This window comes from Lynx rufus, unplaced genomic scaffold (assembly GCF_022079265.1).
Source record: "Lynx rufus isolate CCGP_SWC_20201006 ecotype Redwood Valley unplaced genomic scaffold, mLynRuf1.p SCAF_7, whole genome shotgun sequence".
In the NCBI taxonomy this organism is placed as follows: domain Eukaryota; kingdom Metazoa; phylum Chordata; class Mammalia; order Carnivora; family Felidae; genus Lynx; species Lynx rufus.
The window spans coordinates 105,272,490-105,293,044 of record NW_025814889.1 but is presented as its reverse complement, the minus strand read 5'-3'; the positions used below and the strand labels follow the sequence as shown (position 1 = coordinate 105,293,044).

Here is a 20,555-nt window from a genome sequence, read left to right as displayed (position 1 = left end):
TAGATAGATAGATAGATAGAAACACAGACAGACAGATAGATAGATATAGAAAGGAGCACCTGGGTGGCTCAGTTGGTTAAGCCTCTGACTCTTGATTTTTGTTCCGCTCAGGTCACGATTTCATGGTTTGTGAGACTGAGCCCCGTATTGGGCTCTGTGCTGATAGCATGTAGCCTGCTTGGGATGTTCTCTCTCCCTCTCTCTCTCTCTCTGCCCCTCCCAGACTTGTGCATGTGTGTGCTCACATGCGTGTGTGCATGCTCTCTCTCAAAATAAACTTTAGATAGATTGATAAATGGTAAATTAAGCATTTTCTTGGGCAATGCTTAGAACATAGGACTTTCACAGATCACACAGTCTAGAAAGTATAATTTTCAGACTAAATGAGAAGAAACTAGAGTAAAATTCTGCTTAGAAAGGAAAACATTCATCTTTCCATTTTGTTTTATACTATAATTACCAATATCTTTTATCTTTCTTATTGGAATGTGAATTTTTAAAGGCAAAGATTATGCCCAGTTCACTTTTGTATTCAAGCACAATACCTAGTACCATGTTATACTAATAAAATCTTAAATCATATTTGTAAAAAGTAGAATACAATCAGACACCCAGAAGTTGTAAAGTGTAGAGACTACTGACTTTTCTTAATTCCAATAATGACTACAGCAAATTTTGAATACTGAATTTGTAGAGGGGAGAGACAAGATGCTCAAGGATTGCTTAGTCCTTTCTTTCACTTTTCAACTATCAGTAGGGTTAAATTCATTCCAATCACATTTGGTCCTTATAGCCTAGAGAAGTGATAATTCGTACTACCCAAATAAAACACGTAAACTGATTCTAAAAATATGAAGCGGTAGGTAAATGGTTGAGGAGCAATGAATGTGAAATCTTAAAATCTCCATTTGGGTAACCTTAAATACAATATATCTAAAACAAAATGCATTATTTCCCCCAAAGAATTCTTTGAATTATCTTTGATTCCTCCATTTCCCTAAACTCATATAAATATCGGTCACCAAGAACTACCAATTTTCTCTGCACAAATTCTTTTAAAAATCATCACTTCCTTTGCATTTCCACTGCTATCATCTTGTCCCAGACCAACCCTCAACTCTAGACTATCACAAAGGTGATTGTTGCCCCATGGAAGAATGATTCCAAACAGTTTAGCAGACTAGTCTCCAGAAACTGGCTGCGATATTTTTTTCAGACTTTACTCTTAGCTATTTAAAAATGTTATGAATGCTCTGCTCTCTGTTCCTGTCTCCAAATGTGTTTTATAGTTTTCCATATTTACCCTTTTGCTTACACTGCTCTACCTACTGGAATGTTCCTATACTCTATCCTTAGCTATATTAAATTTAACTCATAGACAATGAGGACCAACTTTGTGGTGCTAACCATATGCTAGAGACCAGAACTCATATACTAGTAAGGTTGAAAGAAGCAAGTCATTCTAACACAACATGCTAAGTGCTCTAATAAAGGTAGAAATAAAATATACAAATAATTAGTTTTGTTATTAATGTAGTATAATTTGATCTGGGCTTTGAAAAAAAGATGAGAAATAAATGTATTGTTACTAAATATTTGAGGTGGGGCAGAGGATTGCACGAACAAAATGAGGGAGGGGAAAAATACATGGCACACTAAGGGAACAATGCAGCAGAAGTACAAGGTATACGAGCAGAGAGAGAACCCCAAGAGAAGTACTGGTAATACTATACCACTCCTTTCTACCCCCTCCCTTCAACTTTGGTTGAAAACATACCTTGAAACTGAGAACTAAAAAAAATAAAATTGAAAAAAAACAAAAAACTGAGAACTGACATCAAATTATTTCAGCCATCTTCATAATTAAAGTTGATGTGGAGTCAGATCACGTAGGGAGTTCATTCATTTATTAACTTGGATGACCCAATAATGACTGGTCGTATGTTTTTCTATCTCAAGATTCAGGTTGACTCACGCCCTCAACATGATCAGGGATTTAACAGCAGGGACTAATAAGGTCTGTAGATAAAACTTTTAAATCATTACATTCCCTAGGATTTGAGAACTAGGAGCCACCCTAGATAACTTTTAGTCAAGTGATCCATAACTATTTTTGGTTGTTTGGAAACAAACTCCTAAATTCACTTTCAGGGGGTACAAGAAAACTGACTGAAGGGCACAAACCAAGAGTCATAATCTCTAGTACTTGGGGGGGGGGCTGGAGAAATTATTTCAGATGGAGATGCTTGCTAGGGGATGAAGATAACACTTGAAGATATAAAGGGAGCTTTCTGCCACACAGAGATGTGGAACAAAATAGCCAGATCTGATTTTTTTTTTTTCAAGAGAAACTACAATCCCAGATTTATGGTGTTTGTGTGCATGTGTATATGTTAAATCTGTCAATTTTGAAATGTTGGCTGGAAAAAAACAAACAAACACTTATTGGTCATGTAAGACATTTGTATAAGCCACATGAGATTGGGGGGCAGCTATTTTCCACCTCAGCCACTGAGGAACACCTCAGGTGTTACTTCTTATATGAGGAAACTAAGGCCTACAGTTAAATGTCTGTTCAAGACACACAGCTAATCAGACTTAGAGATGGATTATCCAGGTCTTCTGACTCTCAGTCCAGTCTGCCTCTATCTGAGGGGAGTAGAATATAGGGAAGATTAATAATATTTATTAAATGCCTACTCACGTGGTAGGTTTTAACATATATCTTAATTACTTTTACATAGACCCTATAGGCAGGAACTATGATTCCCATTTTTCATATGGAAAAACTAAGGCTCATGGGGCACCTGGGTGGCGCAGTCGGTTAAGCCTCTGACTTCAGCCAGGTCACGATCTCGTGGTCCATGAGTTCGAGCCCCGCGTCAGGCTCTGGGCTGATGGCTCAGAGCCTGGAGCCTGTTTCCGATTCTGTGTCTCCCTCTCTCTCTGCCCCTCCCCCGTTCATGCTCTGTCTCTCTCTGTCCCAAAAATAAATAAACGTTGAAAAAAATAAAAATAAAAATAAAAATAAAAATAAAAAAAGAAAAACTAAGGCTCAAAAGCTGAACCAACTTACACAAAATGATACAGCGCAGCAGTAAAGTATCAGAGCCAGGATTCAAAACTAAATGTGATGACCACAAAACCTATACTCTTTCCATGCTACCTCCTATTTGCTTACATTAACAGTGAGGTTCCAACTGAAGAGGAGACAGGCGATAAGGCCAGAAGTTGAAGGACTTTATTTTGCAGGAAATATAGACCTACTGATGACTTTTGAACAGATGAAGGACAGGACCAGAAGTATGATTCTGGAAGATAATTGGAAAGCAGTATGAATGGAAAGGCAACTGAAATATAGAGTCTGAAGGCAAGAATAACAGCTCAAAGTTATTGCTAAAATTCTGCTGCAAGACTTAAAAAGGAGGAAATTAAACTATTTGCTACGGGAATGGGAAGCAGCAGATGCAAGAGAAATTGAGGGAGAAGAGACGACAGATTATGAGCCTGAGTAACAGGAAGAATGTTAATGCCATTTATAGAGAAGCCCTTTAACCACTGAGGTGATGAAGTTATAAAACAAAAATAAAGGCAGACTCTAGCAGTTATGCAGCCATGTAGGCAAGCAGGGTTTGGGTCTTGTGTGTGTGTGTGTGTGTGTGTGTGTGTCTCTGTGTGTGTGTCTCTGTGGGGGGGGGGGCGGGGGGGGGTTGTAAACCAGGCAAAGAATCTAAATCATGATAAACCAAAAAGATAGGTTACTATTAACTGCAAGCTTCCAGTGAAAGGTTAATGATTTGACAAAATTTATATAAACAACATAAGATGAATATCTAAACATATAGAAGGCACTCAAATTTATTCTGACCAGCTAAACATAAGCATAATTTAAATGGAACGAGGGGAAAAAAGGGGGGAAATGTAATAATGAGAGATATCTTCATGAACTTTGTTGCACTGAACATCTTAATTATGGAAAGATATGGGGGATGGGGGCTCAAAACTTGGGGAGGATGTATTAAGAACTAGAATATAAATTCAGTTCTAAATGGTCTCATCTAAAAGGAACAATCTGAAAGCACCTTCTATATATCAAATAAGCAAAGTACGATGACAAATCACCCTGGGTTCCCAGATTTGCTTGCTTTGTTGCTCTCCCTTACTTATAATTGCAGTAGCAACCCAGGGACAGGGCTGACACTTGCCACTATCTTGTGGTGTCATATTATTTCCACACTTGAGGTCTCCTAAAAAGATCCAGAAAAACTGAAAAAGGGAAAACAGAGTTCAGGGAAATACATAAGGAAAGTGAATGAATAAAAGTTGAATACAACAGAGTAAAACAGATGACACTAATTATTTCTGTTTTCTCATTTTCTATTTCAAACACATTTTCTGGCTTCATATGTTTTAAATTAAATGTGAACACAACGTCAATACACCACAATAACCACCATCACCACCACCAACAAAAACTACTTAGGATGGCCAAGAAGAAATGTAATCTATTAAGATGCAATAAAAATAATTTAAGAGAAAGCTCAACAAAATAAAAACCTATCATAGCCATACACGTTCTGCGTTGTTCAATTAAAATGATAGTAAATTAATTACACAGATGCTCGCCAAAAGGAACCAATTCTCAGCATCCAATCCTGGTAAGGATCGTTTCAGTGACAATAATAAGAAACAGGAGAAGCAGCATATGGCCTCAAGAACCTGGAAGCAGAGAGTCAAGAGAGGCCCTGGAGGTTCAGGCAGGGTCTTAGAACAGCCCTGGGCTTTGGCAGTCACCAAGGACAGCTTGGATTTCCTGTGAGCTGAATAGGTTTTCCCCAACAGATTCTAAACAAACTTACAAGAAATGAAAATATGCATTAATACACATTGATAAATATATTTATAAATATATTTAAGTATACTTAAATAAATATATTTATATATCTATATATAGGTAATCTATATTGTATAATATAACCCACATCATTCATTTGCTAGGACACAGTCTCTTAATTTTAAAATTACAATTAGAACAAATAAAGACATACATTCTTAAAGAAAATTTTAATTAAGCTTGATAACTGGTTGAGCTGTCTCTGTAATCTAGATCTATTTCTACTTCGTAAAATATTTTGGCTACTCTAACTCAGAATATAATTTCCTTCTTGTGTTTTTGGAAGAATTTTCTAGACTTTGTGAAAACCAATAAATTTTTGAAGACCAAGAGATGGTTCATTTGCAAATGTTACAGATTTATACATTCAGTCATTACTTCCCAATGACACAGCCTCGTTCTCTTGAAAGGGGCATAACAAAATCTTATCTCTTGAGATGAGACATAGGAAACCCCTTTGTCCTGAGTCAGCAAAGCATTAAAAAGCTAGTGCTTTTTCCTGCAGGTGGTTAACCTCACCTATATATGTAATGACTTTTAGAAATTTTAATCTGATGTGATGCCTGTCTTGATTTTACCTTCAAATTCTCAGGGTATCTTATTGTAATTTGCAATGTATTGAATGAAGTACAACATTTTCACATAGGGAAAAAACAGTTACTGACTTCTATCTCCTCAAATTAAGATGCTTGGACCAAATCATACATAAAAACAAAAATAATAAACATAGTATATACACAGAGATCATACCAGAGATAATAGATGTCTAGTTCATTACCACATTTCAAGGGGTACCTTCAGTAACACTCATTATAGATCTATGCTTCCACTTCATTCAGTCTTTAAGCATCAATTACTTCACTCATCTGTATCCCAGAAACTGTTCAAGTTGCTGAGTAGAACAGTGAAGAAAGAAAACACTGTTCTTGGTTTATACATAGCTAATAATGTAGTTGCAACTACAGACAAGCCAGTGGACAATGACAATAGTGTGACATTTGTTAACTATGGCAGAGAATACAGGTTGTTATAGGGGACATTCACATTTCTAGAAGTTCCTGACAGTTTACTTCTTTTAAGGAAAGACTTAATTACACAATTACCACTATACAATATCATCACCACTACCACCATCATCATTTATTAGCCACAATATTGTACCCATGCTAAATTTCCAGTTCTACGTGCTATAGTATATCATCTTTAATCTTTACTACAGCTCTGCAAAACAGGTAAAATTTTACTTCTGAAAAAGAAAAAAAAAAAGCTGTCACAGACAGATGTCAGCTCATAAGTGCCTGGCACTGACATACAAGTCACAGTCTTCTCTACTGAATGTGACAAGTGTCCCAGTACACCAATATCAGACAAGATCTGTGGCCATGACAACTCCATAGTCATGTCTGAGCACAGACAAAATCAAGGGCATGGTGCAAATGCAAAAGTTCGTATGCACGTGGTGAGAAATGAGGCCTTATGCCAACAGGCAGCAACAACTAGCCGCCAGTGTGAGGGAAACAACATGGAGGCAAATCCACCAGCCTCAATCAAGCCTTCAGCAACTACGGCCCAGACAACATCTTGACTATAACCTCATGCGACCCCAAATCAGATCCACTCAGTTAATCTCCTAGAATTCCTGGCCCACAGAAACTGTGTGAGATGGTTTAGTTTTAAGTCACTTGTTTTGCAGCAACATATGACATTAATATAATTGTGTCAATATGTGTGTACTTCTCCAGTTAAAAATTCATGAGGTAGGTCATATAATTAAATATTCATTAATGCTATATTTTCCTTTAATTCTTAGAGATTATTCTTAGAGTATATTTTCTTCTAGTTCTTTGAATAATCTTATAACAGTCACTTAAATCCAACACCTGAGTTCAACTAGGATCAGCTCCTATTAAGTCACTCTTTTCCCCTTTGGTTACACTTTTAATTCTTTGAACATAGCTACTTAAATCCAACATCGGTGCTCACTTGGAATCAGTTTCCTAAGTAGGAATCACACTTTCCCGTTTCTTTGCACATCTAGTGAGTTTGGGTTAAAAAGCAGAATTGCAGGGAATTTGTTGTAGTGAATCTATTTTGTTTTTCTAAAGGTTTTGTTATGGTTGAAATTAACTCCTCTGGACTCCCAACTGTGAAATCTATTTCCCTTCAGTGTGAAGCAGCTGATGTCTCTGCTCAATTGCTGATTTGCTACCCTGCCCCCTGAGGGTATCCCTGAACCTGTGCAGTGTAGGAGTCAGACAAAGATTTGGGTAGATTTCACAGACTGTGAGGTTCATCGTATGTTTCCAGGGCTCCCCAGCCTAAATTCCCACTTGCTAGCCCTGAGTTCTGCCTTTAGAATTCATGAATTCAAGCAGGCTCCTGATCTTTGCCATCCAAGTTGTGTGCACTCTGGGGAACACACTCTTTCAAAGGGGCAGTAAATTTGCAAATCTTGTCAGAAGCTCTCTTTCAAAGGCTTACCATGCCCTAGTTTTGCCAGCAATTTTGCTGGATTCTGCATGTGACCTCTAAACTTAGAAGTCACCCAGGGATTGTGGCAGAGCTTGGAGCTTAGATCTCAGCCGTTTCTGTCCTGCTTCTACAATATACTCCTTAAATTTCCATCTGCTCTGATCTCTGAACTTTGTCATCACCACCTTGATGTGGTAAGGATGCAGCTTTCCACTGCCAGATCTAGGGGGGCTTGGAGCACAAAAGAAAGCAAGAAAGCCACGAACTCCCAGTTCTTTTCCATCAGTAGAAACCTCCTATAGTAAAGTCTTCTCAACTACCTTTCGTCATCTTCCCAAACCTTCCAGTAGTTGTTTTTTAATGATCTGGCCACTGTTTATCATTGTTGTTTGCTAGAGAAACTATCTGATCTCTTCAAGTTGCCATTACCTGAAGTTATTTTATTAGCTTCCTATCATGTCTTCCTGCTTCCATTCTCCCCTTCTAATAGTCTCTTCTCCACACAGAAGGCAGAGTCATAAATCACATATCACATAAATCATAAATCACATATCACACCCCGCACAAAATCTTTATTTTTAAATTTTTTTTTTCAACGTTTATTTATTTTTGGGACAGAGAGAGACAGAGCATGAACGGGGGAGGGGCAGAGAGAGAGGGAGACACAGAATCGGAAACAGGCTCCAGGCTCTGAGCCATCAGCCCAGAGCCCGACGTGGGGCTCGAACTCACGGAGCGCGAGATCGTGACCTGGCTGAAGTCGGACGCTTTAACCAACTGCGCCACCCAGGCGCCCCAAAATCTTTATTTTTAAAGAGAGAGTGTGTGAACAGGGGAGGGGCAGGGGGAGAGAGAGAAAGAATCTTAAGCAGGTTCCATGCACAGTGCAGAGCCTTGTGCAGGCTCAATCCCATGTCCCTGGGATGATGACCCTAGCAGTATGGCCTACAAAGTCCTATATAAAGTTACCCCAAGCCACCTCTCAAATCTTATCTTTCACTAGTACCACCTGGATCATTCTTCTGTGCTTTCAACACACCTAGCATATTCCAGATTGGTACCTGCTCTTTACTTGGCCTAAAACACTCTTCCTCCACTTAGTTGTACGACTGGCTTTCTCCAAGTTTCTGTTCAAATTTTGTCTTGCTAGAGAAGACTTCCCTAATCACCCAATCTAAAATAGCATTTCTCTCCACCACACCATCCATCTTCTTCACTTTCTCTTCCATGCTTTGCTTTTCTCTATTGTGTTTACTGCCACTTGATCTCACTTATTTATGTTTATATATATATACCATATATACGCTTGGTTTACTATGGATCTACCCTCTCTTAAACATAAGCTCCATGTGGCAGGAATTTTGTTGCATTCAGTATCATAACTGTAGGATCTAGAATAAAACCTGGTAGGTAGGAAGTGCTCAATAAACATTAGTCAAATAAATGACTGGGTTAAGTGCTGCTATTTGCTAGGCATTATCGTATCAACTCATGTTACTTTCACAGTACTCCATCAAATAGGCACTATACTTATCCTTATTACAGATAAGGCACCTAAGTACAAAGCGTTGAAGTCCAAGTTAACAAAACTAGTAAGAAGTGGAGCCAGGACTTGAACTCTGGCAGTCCTGTCTGCAAAGCCCATTGCATTAGTCTACTCTGGCTGTCATAACAAAATATCACAGACTGAGTGAGTGGCTAAAACAACAGAAATTATCTTCTCACAGTTCTGGAAGCTGGAGGATGGAGGTGATGGCAGAGTTGGTTCCTGGGGAAACTTCTATCCTTGGCTTGCAGATGGCTGCATTCTGTGTCCTCATACAGATTTTCTCTGTGTGCCCTCTTAATGTCTCTTCCTCTTCCAGTTGGATTAGGGCTCCACCCTTACTGACCTCATTTAATCTCGTCTCCTTAAAGGCCCTATCTTCAAATATAGTCACAATGGGGGGTTAGGATTCTAACATATGAATTTGGAGGAGGGGGTCCAGATTCAATCTACAACACGTGTAATTTATATCCATAAAATATAGTTATTTTCAGTATCTTTCCTTTTTATTTTAGAGAATTAAATGTTTCTTCTCTAATTGTTTTTAGGCAGACAGAGAAGAAACTTTCAGGACTCTGACCAGGCCATAACATCACCTAGTAAGAGAAATCTACTAAAATAGCTACCCTGAGGATCTTCAGAAACAACTTGGTCTCATAAAACACCAAATGATTGGGCCAAACATCTGCTGGTGCACTTTTACACACTGTGCATTAACTCAAGTGAAGCTCTGGGAATTGTGTTTATTTGTAACTCCTCATACAGAATCAGCAGAAAACCCCACTTTATGCGGGTCCCTGATGGAAATCCTTTCCAGTCTCCTTGGTGCTCCTTTAACACATCATGCATACTCCCACATCAGAGCCTATGCACTTCCTGTTCTCACTGTCTGGCATGTTTTACCTCCAGATAGCTTTGTGACTCATTTTTCTCCTTTCTAGGTTTCTTTTCCAGAGATATCTACATGAATTCTTGCTGGAACAACCTATATAAATTGCAAACAAACTTTCCTCCTGCACTTCCTCTATGTATTCCTCCCTTCTCTACTTGATTTTTCTGTGGCATTAAAAATTGTCTCTCTTCCTTCTAGAATGCAAGCAAGATGAAGACAGGGGTTGTTGTTTATTTGCTATTTCCCTAGCTCCTAGAAAAGCATGCCCCACAGTAGACACTAAGTAAATGTTTGCTGAGAGAGTGAACAAACTTCCCCAAGGTTACAGAGATAGTGGTAGAACTGGAATTTGAATCACATCTGATACAAAAGTCTAAAAATTTAACTGCTAAATTATACTGTACATAGCCATGTGATGTTTTAATAAGATACAAATATAGTCAAAAGAGCAAAAACTACTCTTCTCTGACACAAACAACAGACTTCATATAGAGACAGAGAAAATGCCTATAGTTTTTCTTTGCATGAACAAAAATTAAATATCCCTTACAAGCATGAATTATAAAAATTCATTATTTTAATAGTAAAGGCAGCTGACCATTTGCACAAGTGAATATTATGTATAAAAGTATGCAGGGCAAGGTACTTTTCAAAAATAAACAATCTGGTCTAGACTCCACCGTTGTTGGATAACTAAAAAATTGATTGTAGGGTTTTCCCAAAAGATAGTAGTATTTTACTCCTAGCCCAAGAGAACGAGTAAGTGGTGTCACTCATTCATTCATTTACCAAATATTTATTAACCACTTATAGTGACTGGGCACTGTACTAGGGATACAGCAGTAAACAAAACAATTCTTATATTCTTAAAAGGGAAAACAATAAAAACAAAACAGAACAAAGGAATGTAGTCGTGTCATAAAAATGTTGGCTGTGATAATAGCCTTTGTAATTCACTCTTAGATAATTCAGAATAAACTTTCATTACAGTGAAGACCTCGGTGACCCAAGTTTGAATCTCCATTGCTGTGACCCTGATAAACTACTTCAAGTTGCAATTTCACAAAGAAGGGAAAACAGAACCCATCTTGCAAGCCTGATATAAATGTTAAAAGAGAAAATATTCAAGAAAACACTTAGCACATGGTAGAGTAAATAATAAATATCAAATAACCCTATTATTATCATTAGGATATGCAAACAATCTAATTCTTTGTGTGAAAACCCATATGAAAGTCTTGGGCTTCATATTTAATTGCTGGTTTTTTTTTTTTTCTTTTTTAGGAGCTACCATGAGTCATTCATTCATTCAACACATGTACACTGAGAATTTAAGCCCTGTTACTAGGTGAGTACTGGGTATTAAGAGAGCAAACTGAAGAGATGTGTAACTTTTCTACAATGAACAGTACCTTTAAAGAAACCAGTATTTACCTATTACAGGAGGACCCTCTAGTGGTACTTTGTATTTCAGAGAATGCTCAGTGAATACAGTTCACTAGTAAGTGCAAAGTTGGGAAAGCCTACTAGCAAAAGGGAAGAAATTCCAGAAGCCTGACGGTGTCCTGTCATCTCTACTTCTAACATGTACTCACCTCAGTAGAATCTAAATTTCTCCAAGGCAAGAAACCCAAGAGCCTACAAAAATTCATGGCCCACAGTAGATACTTTACAAACAATTTTCACGTGAACTGGTACATATTTCGGGTATATATTTCAGGTCTTCACTACTACCATCCTATTCCATGACACAGGCATCTCTTCCTACAGAAATGGCATTCTAACTGGACTCTCAGCTTTTGCTCCATTAGTCTGTGCTTCAAACAATTATTAAAATTATTTTTTTTCAAATATAACTTACATTAAGTCCCCATATTGACCAAATGACTCCAAAGTTTTCCCATCACACTTAAAATCTTTCTGAGGACTGGAGATCCTGCGTGATCCGGCCCCTGCTTACCTCCCTGACCACACCTGCCATTTCCCCATGCCTGGCTCTAGACACTCAAGCTTTTCTACAGAACCTCAACCAGTCCTGCTCTTTTGTGCCTCTGGGCCTCTTTGGTTCCTGAAATCCTTTCCTGTGGCTCACTGCAGGCTGGCGCCTTCTCCTACTTCTTAGCACCTAAATTAGAGCAGTCTCCTCACACAATCGCTATCACATCTGTTTTCATTTATTTTTTCTTGGCCATTATTATTTTAAATTATCTTGATGTATTTCATAAAGGGTTGATTTATCTTCTGCCGTTTCCACTTGGAATCTAAAAGCATTGTTCGTCTTGTTTCCCACCATTCAAAAACTTATTGTTGAATTACTCAAAGAACAAACGCTCCTGCACGATTCCCTGTCTCTTTAAATGTGGAAAATACACAAGCACCCAAGCACGTTAGAGATAACCCGGAAGAACGTACCAGTCCCACCCCGCCACGAACCCGACCCCGCTTCCGCTGCCCCGAAGCGCGTGCCTCCCGGCCCCGCCTCTGCCCGCCCCACCGCACACCTGTTTCCGCTCTTCTACCGGAGGGAGACTCTCTGTTGGGCCGGATTGTCTCTCGGCTCCCAGCCCGCCCCGCCCACTTGCCATTCACCTGATCCCATCTCGGCTTCCACCAGGAGGCGCGCCTCGGGGGACCGAGCCTCCGCCTCGGCCGCTGACCGCCTCAGCACCCCCAGCACGGTCTCCGGGGGCAAGTCGACCAGTTGCTTCCACACGGACTCAGTGTAGAAGTCCACCGTATGTGCACTGGAAATGGACAGGGCTTCTCTCAGGAACTGCAGTAGTCCCTGCAACTTGGCACGCAACGTGGACAGGTCCTGGGTCACTGGGAGCGGAAAAGAAGCCGCCATGACGCTCACCCTCCCGGGCTGTAGGTGGCGCAAACGTAGACGCAAGGCGAGGGCTCGGTCGCAAGTAACTCAGACCGTATGAATACGTCTCCGATCTGGACTCTAGTTGGGTGATTGATTGCTTTTGTCTCATGACGTACTTTCACAGCGTCCATTGTGATTTTTTTCCTGGCGACTTGGTTGGTGTGCCATGGCGTCGGTGAGGCCGGCGGCTCGGTGGCCGGCAGGGAATTTTGGGTCACGTAGCGACGGAGTTTCCCCGGTCGCATTCAGGAAAAAGAATGTGAAGCAGAGGACGTGGCGATCTAATCATCAGCAGGCCTTCGTGGGAAGCGTTCGAGAGGGTATGTAAGAAGGCAGCCTTTTACAAATCCTCAGGCCTGCGAAATCTTAGGATATGAGACTCGCCATAGCAGGGAAGAAGGCTTTAGGATCCAGACCCGGGCCTCCTTGGGGCAGAGGGGGCCCATTCCCGGACTTCCTTGGGGCAGAGGGAATATGGGAATATGGGAGCTATGGGCTTCCCATAGCTCAGGAATGGAAGATGAGGCGGTGTTGCTAACTAAGTCTTTAAACGTGTTTCCCGACTTAACCCCATTCTTGATCAGAATTGTTTTTCTTACAATTTTTCTGTGAAACTGTAAGCAGAGCATCTATGGGTCCACTTCTGCATGTATTAAGTAAGGCAAAGGATATAGAGAAAGATGGGACCGAAATGTACTGCCCCAAATCCTTGCTGATTACAAATATCCCAAAGCTTTGGAAACCGTTTTCTTTTATTGATCTTAATGAACTTCGCTTTAGTTTGTTTTTATTTTGTCTCGCTGTCTGCACGTGTCCTCAAATCCCATTTGGAATGTATAAGCTGTAAGTTCAGTTTTCTCGTAATTGCTAGCTGTACAGAAAATCATGCACTGTCTTCTCTTTTTTGTACTGAATTTCTTTGGAAAATCAGTCATACTGTGCTTTTCTAAGGTAAAATAATTGATGAGAGTTTTTTCTGAAAGTACTGGAGACCTAGAGTAAGTGTTTTAGATGAATGAAGGAATTCATTTTGATTTTGGGTGCAGTCAGTTGGAGTTATGTAACATTAGTCATTTTCTCTTCTTTGAGATTATTGAGTGTGTATGACTAATATTAGCCTTGTCTTTTTGCAAAGGACCAGCATACGATTCATTACATTCTCTTAAACCTGTTTTATGAAATGACTTCTTAAAGCAAAATTAATTTTGCTAGTAAAGTAATTCGAGTTTCTGAATGTGATGATGTAAAAAGTTTTCCATGTTAAATTAATAGCTACATTTTTCATGCAATTTATTTTCTGAGAAAGTTAATTTATGACTGATATTCTTCAATAGGACAAGGCTTCGCGTTCCAGAGAAAACTGAAGGTTCAGCAAAATTACAGGAAATTGTTGTGGAAGGAAAAGAAGGCTCAAACCTCACAGGAATCCCAGTTCACAGATCGATACCCTGATCATCTAAAACATCTTTATTTAGCTGAAGAGGAAAGACTCAGGAAGCAACTTAGAAAAGTTGAACAGCCTTTATCACAAGAACAAGTTGATCAACCTTTGCTAAAAGAACAATGTAGCACTGCCCAAGCTTTGTCTGAAGAACATTGTAGTGCTGAGCAGCCTCAGGCAGCAGAGCAACATAGCATAAGAATAAAGTATGTATTATTTTCTTTTCAAGTCCTTTAGATAGAAGTAGTGTTTTATGAAAGAGTTTATAGGACAGTTTGTGGAATTTGGAACTTTTCTCATTTAAGGCATTTTAGAAATCACAGTGAATTATGTGAAAATATTTTCAGGGAAGCTTTCTTTTTAGCTAAAATGACTGAATTAGGCTAGTTTATGTTAGTGGAAGAAGTAATGAAGTTGGAATTAAAAGATGTGGGTTTTGGATTTCAGCCTCAAATGCATTTAACTTTTTTGGACCATGGTAAACTCTTGTTAGTAGTACATGTTGAAAAAAACCAACAAGTACTTTGAGAGATATTATAGTATAGTGGTTAACGTCAGACTCTGGAGCTGGACTCTGGTGCCTCTTCTTTGAGATAGAAATGATAATAAGAAGTATGTAATTCAGAGCTGCCATGTGTTTGACTCCAGAATGGATATTCACACAGACTGTGGTACTCCTGACCCATCTCATGGTGCTGTGAAGACTGGTTTATTTATGTAAGGTATTTAAAAAGGTGTGTGGTATATAGGAAGTACTACATAGGTGTTAACTGCTGCTGTTACTGCTATTCTAGACTTTTTCCCCCAGAGGACACAGACTTGGTTGCAATTAAACAAATAGATGGCATAGCTGTATAACACTTGGGTTTTAAAAGAGCTGACTTAACTTTCTCTATGCATACCTCAGGTTAAAATGTGCTAAAACCTAAACCGGCACAGAATCCAGCTGTTACTTGGGACTCTTAACTTTTTAGTTCACTAAAATACCGTTCTTTAAAGTTGTTAGTATCTGGAGCGCTCACTGCCTCCCTTCGGGGTGCCTGGCTGGCTCAGTGGGTAGAGTGTGCGACTCTTGGTTTCAGGCTGGTCACGTCAAGCCCCACTTTGGGTGTAGAGATTGCTTAAAGTTGTTAGCTACTTGTGGTAAAAGTAACAGGAAATAAGACCCCAGGAAAAAGTACAATTGAAAATAGAAACAGAGATGCTAAAAATTCAATTTTGTCAGTAGGCATGTGCGTCATATTATTGAATAATGGATGTATAGTTCTGGCAAATCTAGAAATGCAGGTTTCTGTCATTCTTGGTAATAATTGAGGTAAGGAGGGTTAAACCACGAGACACAATATGAAGGTAAAAATCATATTGTTAAAGATTTCTTAACTTTGAGGTCAAAGCAGGAGAAAGTTACTGAAGAAGTTAAATAGAAGTGTCATAATTGGAGAAAGGGGAATACAGAATCAATGAAGTCAGCAGAGGACAGTTGTAGAAAGTAGAAAGTAGAGATTGTTCATGTATCAAACACTGTAAAGTCCAAGAAAAACGGGACTTTAAGAACAAGTCTTTGGATTTATGGTTTAGGTAATCATTGGTGACTTTGGAGAGATTTTCAGTAGATAGTCCTTATTAACTTGGATGTAACTACCTAAAGAATGGAGACCAAGAAGGGAAACACTTGGGGAAAAACCTGGTGCAAGAAAGGAAAACATGAGCAGGAGAGAAGAATGTCACTAGAACTAAGGGAATGAAGTTTTCAAAAATAGTGAATGGTCAATTAAATGAGACTGAATAATGCCCATTGATTCAATCATCATATTTGACTAGAAGGCCATTTTTGACGTGGATATTTTCATTAAAGAGAACAAATGCCAAATTGCAAGGAGTTAAGGAGTGAATGTGATATGACATCTGTAGTCTATTTTCTGTTCTTTCTAGGTATTTGACAATGAAAGGACAAGGAAATAAGACTGATAGTTAGAATAGTACATAGAGTCTGGTAACGAATAATTTATGCATTTGTTCAAGAAAGGAACTGTTGAAATATGTTTTATTGTAGTTGTGAATTGGTGTAGTGAAAAATTGAGACTGGGAAAAGGAAGATTAATTACTGAATCAGATAGCTTGAGAAATGAATGTCATCTGAGCTTCAGTAGTTGAATTAGATTAGAGTGGGACATCAGAGAGGGAGAAGTACTTTAATATAGAACAGTTTTAAATGGGGACTAGGTTCAAGGTGTAGTCATTCATGATTGAATAGGTTAAGTAGAGACAAGTTGATCAAAGCAGTTTGGGATTAAAGTTCATGTACCACCCACAACTTCTGTAACATCCTTCAATTTAATGTTTTCTTCCTACTGTCATTTCTGTCATTCTTGTGCTGCTTTCCTGTTTGTTAACATTTTAGAATCTTTCAAAGCTTTCTGTATTGTCCCTGGTTGAAATATTTCTCAGAGTCTCTATAATTACTTATTTATAATTATTTTTTAATTGTATTTTGAAAGCTGTAACTATATTTTTAATATTTTTTTTTTGGACATTTTACTAATGAGATTGATGTCCTCCTCCAGCCTCTCTTCCTTGCTCTGTTCATTTGCATCAGTGACATTTTACTATGCAAGTACTGTATTTGACATAATTGTGTCATAATTTTGGTTGCACCATTTTTAATCCTTTGACTTTCATATCTTTATCTTAAAAAGCTCCATTACTATTCCAAGGAAAAATAAAAAGAAAACATCAAATCAAAAAGCGCAGGAAGAATACGAACAAGTACAAGCTGAGCGTACTGCTAAGAAGCAAGTAAGATCTTTTAAAATATTTAAATTCTTTTTTTTTTTTTAATTCTAAATGTATACATAAAGCTGTGCTTCTTAGTATGTGTATATAGTATGTTTTCTGTAAATTGCTATTGAATAAATGAGTGGTCGGAGAAGAGCTGGAGAATTTTAACAAATTCCTCAGTCATTTCTATTATCCTCAAGAAGGCATGCATACTAGTAGGTCAAGAATAGGATCTTAAAGATACTGCTTATAGGTTAATGAGTATCCGGGACAACAGTTTTTAAGAGTATGGTCTAGGAACTTGCACTTTTAACAAGTGTCTCGAGATTTTTATGTATAATAAAATTTGAGATCTACTGACTTAAGAAAAATAGATTATCATAATTTTACATTGAAACAGGTAAAAGAGGGAGGTGATAGAATAAAATACTTCTTTCTAAAGAGTTGATCTTGCCTATTAAAAACTTAGTAGATTAGCTTAGCAAAAAGTTACCACTCTTTATTGTCATTCAGAAGCCCAAAATTATAATAGTCTTTTTCATATGAAAACAAGATGATGCAGAGCTTCAACAAAATTGTTCAATCTGTGGTTTCTACTTTTTGCATTGAAGCTATATTAATCCATCACTTTAAAAAGGATAGCACATCAATCAAAAACTACTTCAAAGATGGTATTGACATGAAATTTCTGTTATGTCTTAGCTTTAGAGTTTGTATAATTAAGAAATCTGGAAGTTTAACATGTACAATTCTCCTGATTATTTTTAAACTGATGGTAGACTAGGATGAAGGAGAAACATTTCTCCATGGAAGTATTGTACATTTGTTTCATAGTTTGTTACATTATGCTCTTTTCTAACCAGCAACAGTCAGTTATTAACTGCCACCTTTGGAAATGGTATAACAGGTAAAGTAAGGACCACTATACTATAAAACATTTAGTATCTTTTGAAATTTTCTTTATATATATGAATATTACGGCTTTGTAGTCATGAAAATTGATAGTTTCTTAGAATTTATGGATATCAGATGTCAGGAGAAAAAGCCAACACCAATCAATCCATGAGAAATCAAAACTAAGTACATAAGTTAAATAAGCACCCATAATAGATGCTAAAACTTTAATTTCTTTTGTTTGTTTGTTTTTGTTTTTTTACTTTGTTTAGAGAAACTCCATAGAGGTAAACTAGCCTGTATATACCTGAATTCACAAATAAATTCCAGATCTTTTGTGCTTGTTAAAGTAAATGAAGTATTATACCATAGGAGGACATAAGTTTGAGTGCTAATCAGACTTTGCATTAACAAGATCTAGATAGGAGACTTGGTCCTACAGGGTATTTGGGATTTGGGACAAGTCACTTTCCATATCATGGAGTGTCAGTTCTTCATCTGTAAGATGAAGATAATAACCTAGAATGACAGTTTTATAAGAATAGAATATGCTATGATATGAAAGCACTTTGATAATGAAGTTGCATACAAATACAGGCTGTTGTCATTTGGGTGCTATATGTGTTACTAGGGAAATTGAGAAACAGCACATGTATTGCTTTTTTTAAGAACTTTTGTTTAACTTTTGTAAGAATATTGTGCATTTCAAATAGTGCTTTTCAGGTTTACATAAGAATTTGAATTATTTTTCTTATACTCAAATGAATTTGAGTCTTTATCTTAGCAAATCAAAGGAGCATAATTCTTAATCACAATCATAATGCCTAGCAGTGTTTTGCCTAGTATATAGTCAGTAAATGTTTCCTTAATTAAATCTGTCAGATGGCAAATTAAATAGAATACCAGATATTCTACAAGTGAAGATTTTTGTATTATATGGAGTAGGTAATCTCTAAAATCCCAGATCTAATTACATGATGAAATCTTACATATATATGCCTTCTTTCCTCTGTGTTCTAATTTTAGTTGTAGCCAAATAACTAAAAAACTTTAATAACTTTGTGTTAGTCTGTATTAGAGCATTACAGAGTAAAGGCAGAAGGTAACTACTTAAGTGACAGGAAACACCTCTCATTTTACAAAATCTAAGACAAGACTAAAGTGTTTGCATGGTAATAGTTATTTCAACACAATGACTGAATTGTATCTACTGTTTGTTACTAATGGAAATTGCATGTTAATAATTGTAGGAATTTGAGAAGAGAAAACAAGAGAGAGAAGAAGCTCAAAGGCTCTATAAAAAGAAGAAAATGGAAGTATTCAAAATATTGAGCAAAAAGACTAAAAAAGGCCAACCAAACTTGAATTTACAAATGGAGTATCTTCTTAAAAAAATACAAGAAAAAAATTAAAGCAGCCATGTTTTTAATTAGAAGTTAAAATAGCTGCCCTCTATTGAGTTCTTTTGTATATATACTGTTCCTCCTAACAATTAACTAAATTTATTAAGATAAAATGGATTGCTAAGCTACACTAAGTATAAAATGTCCAAATATTTTTTTTCTTGTGAAAGAAAATTTTCTGTATGCTATGCAATTTATTTGTTTCTTATTTATTTGCCTTCAAGGTGGCCCAAAGAACTGAAAGAACTTTCTATTTGAATGTGTTTAAGCATGTAATATTTTTGTACCATATGAAATTCAGATGAAATTAAATGTTTTGAAAATAAATGAGCACAGCTTTCAATGAATTATTTCAATTAAATATTTAATTTAGTAATGAACTATTACATTTAAAATTTTTTTTTAAACATTTCTATTCATTTTTGAGAGAACACTAGCAGAGGAGGGGCAGAGGGAGAAGGAGACACAGAATCTGAAGGAGGTTCCAGGCTCTGAGCTGTCAGCACAGAGCCAGACCCATGAACCATGAGATCATGACCTGAGCCAAAGTCAGAGGCTTAACCAACTGAGCCACCCAGGCGCCCCTCAACTATTAGGTTTTAAATTCAGAAACATGAGAGCAGGTTACCCAGGTGCTGAAACTATCCTCTGCCCCCACTATATTATCCTGTGGTCTTTATTTATTTTTTATTAGTGCAACAGTGATTTCAGGAGTAGATTCCTTAATGCCTCTTACCCATTTAGCCCATCCCCCCCTCCCACAACTCCTCCAGCAACCCTCAGTTTGTTCTCCATATTTAACAGTCTCTTATATTTTGTCCCCCTCCCTGTTTATATATTATTTTTGCTTCCCTTCCCTTGTGTTCATCTGTTCTGTGTCTTAAAGTCTTCATGTGAGTAAAGTCATATGATATTTGTCTTTCTCTGACTAATTTTGCTTAGCATGATACCCTCTAGTTCCATGTATTTACAATTGGCAAGATTTCATTCTTTTTGATTGCCAAGTAATACTCCTATCCATTCATCCCTCGATGGACATTTGGGCTCTTTCCATACTTTATTGTCGATTGTGCTGCTAAAACGTTGGGGTGCATGTGCCCCTTGGAAATAGTATACCTGTATCCCTTGGATAAATACCAAGTAGTGCAATTGCTAGGTCATAGGGTAGTTCTATTTTTAAATTTTTGAGGAAACTCCATACTGTTTTCCAGAGTGGCTGCACCAGTTAGCATACCCACCAACAGTGCAAAGGATCCTCTCTGTGCACATCCTCGCCAACATCTGTTGTTGCCTGAGTAGTTAATGTTAGCCATTCTGACAGGTATGAGGTGGTATCTCATTGTGGTCTTGATTGTATTTCCCT

At 37.7% G+C, this 20,555-nt stretch overlaps 2 protein-coding genes across 3 annotated transcripts in view; one reads left to right on the top strand and one right to left on the bottom strand.

The window, feature by feature from the left end:
- METTL25 (methyltransferase like 25) overlaps window positions 1-12,657 on the bottom strand; it is a 153,653-nt gene extending 140,996 nt beyond the window's left edge. For both annotated transcript variants that reach the window (XM_047065978.1, XM_047065977.1), the window contains exon 1: window positions 12,394-12,657. In XM_047065978.1, coding sequence (XP_046921934.1) covers window positions 12,394-12,652 — 259 coding nt within the window. In that variant the 5' untranslated portion in view covers window positions 12,653-12,657. The remainder of the gene's footprint in view (window positions 1-12,393) is intronic.
- Window positions 12,597-19,515, top strand: CCDC59 (coiled-coil domain containing 59). Its single transcript, XM_047065979.1, has 4 exons — window positions 12,597-12,996; window positions 14,011-14,323; window positions 16,814-16,913; window positions 19,040-19,515. The coding sequence occupies exons 1-4, from the start codon at window positions 12,843-12,845 to the stop codon at window positions 19,199-19,201; spliced, it is 729 nt and encodes a 242-aa protein (XP_046921935.1). The 5' UTR covers window positions 12,597-12,842; the 3' UTR covers window positions 19,202-19,515.
- The last annotated feature ends 1,040 nt before the right edge of the window (window positions 19,516-20,555 follow it).

What these genes read in the sequence shown, in the direction of transcription:
- CCDC59 (XM_047065979.1), top strand. Translation starts at nt 12,843, where the DNA reads ATGGCGTCGGTGAGGCCGGCGGCTCGGTGGCCGGCAGGGAATTTTGGG. An exon ending in CGTGGGAAGCGTTCGAGAGG is followed by an intron (nt 12,997 to 14,010) that starts GTATGTAAGAAG and finishes ATTCTTCAATAG; the next exon opens with GACAAGGCTTCGCGTTCCAG. An exon ending in AGCGTACTGCTAAGAAGCAA is followed by an intron (nt 16,914 to 19,039) that starts GTAAGATCTTTT and finishes TAATAATTGTAG; the next exon opens with GAATTTGAGAAGAGAAAACA.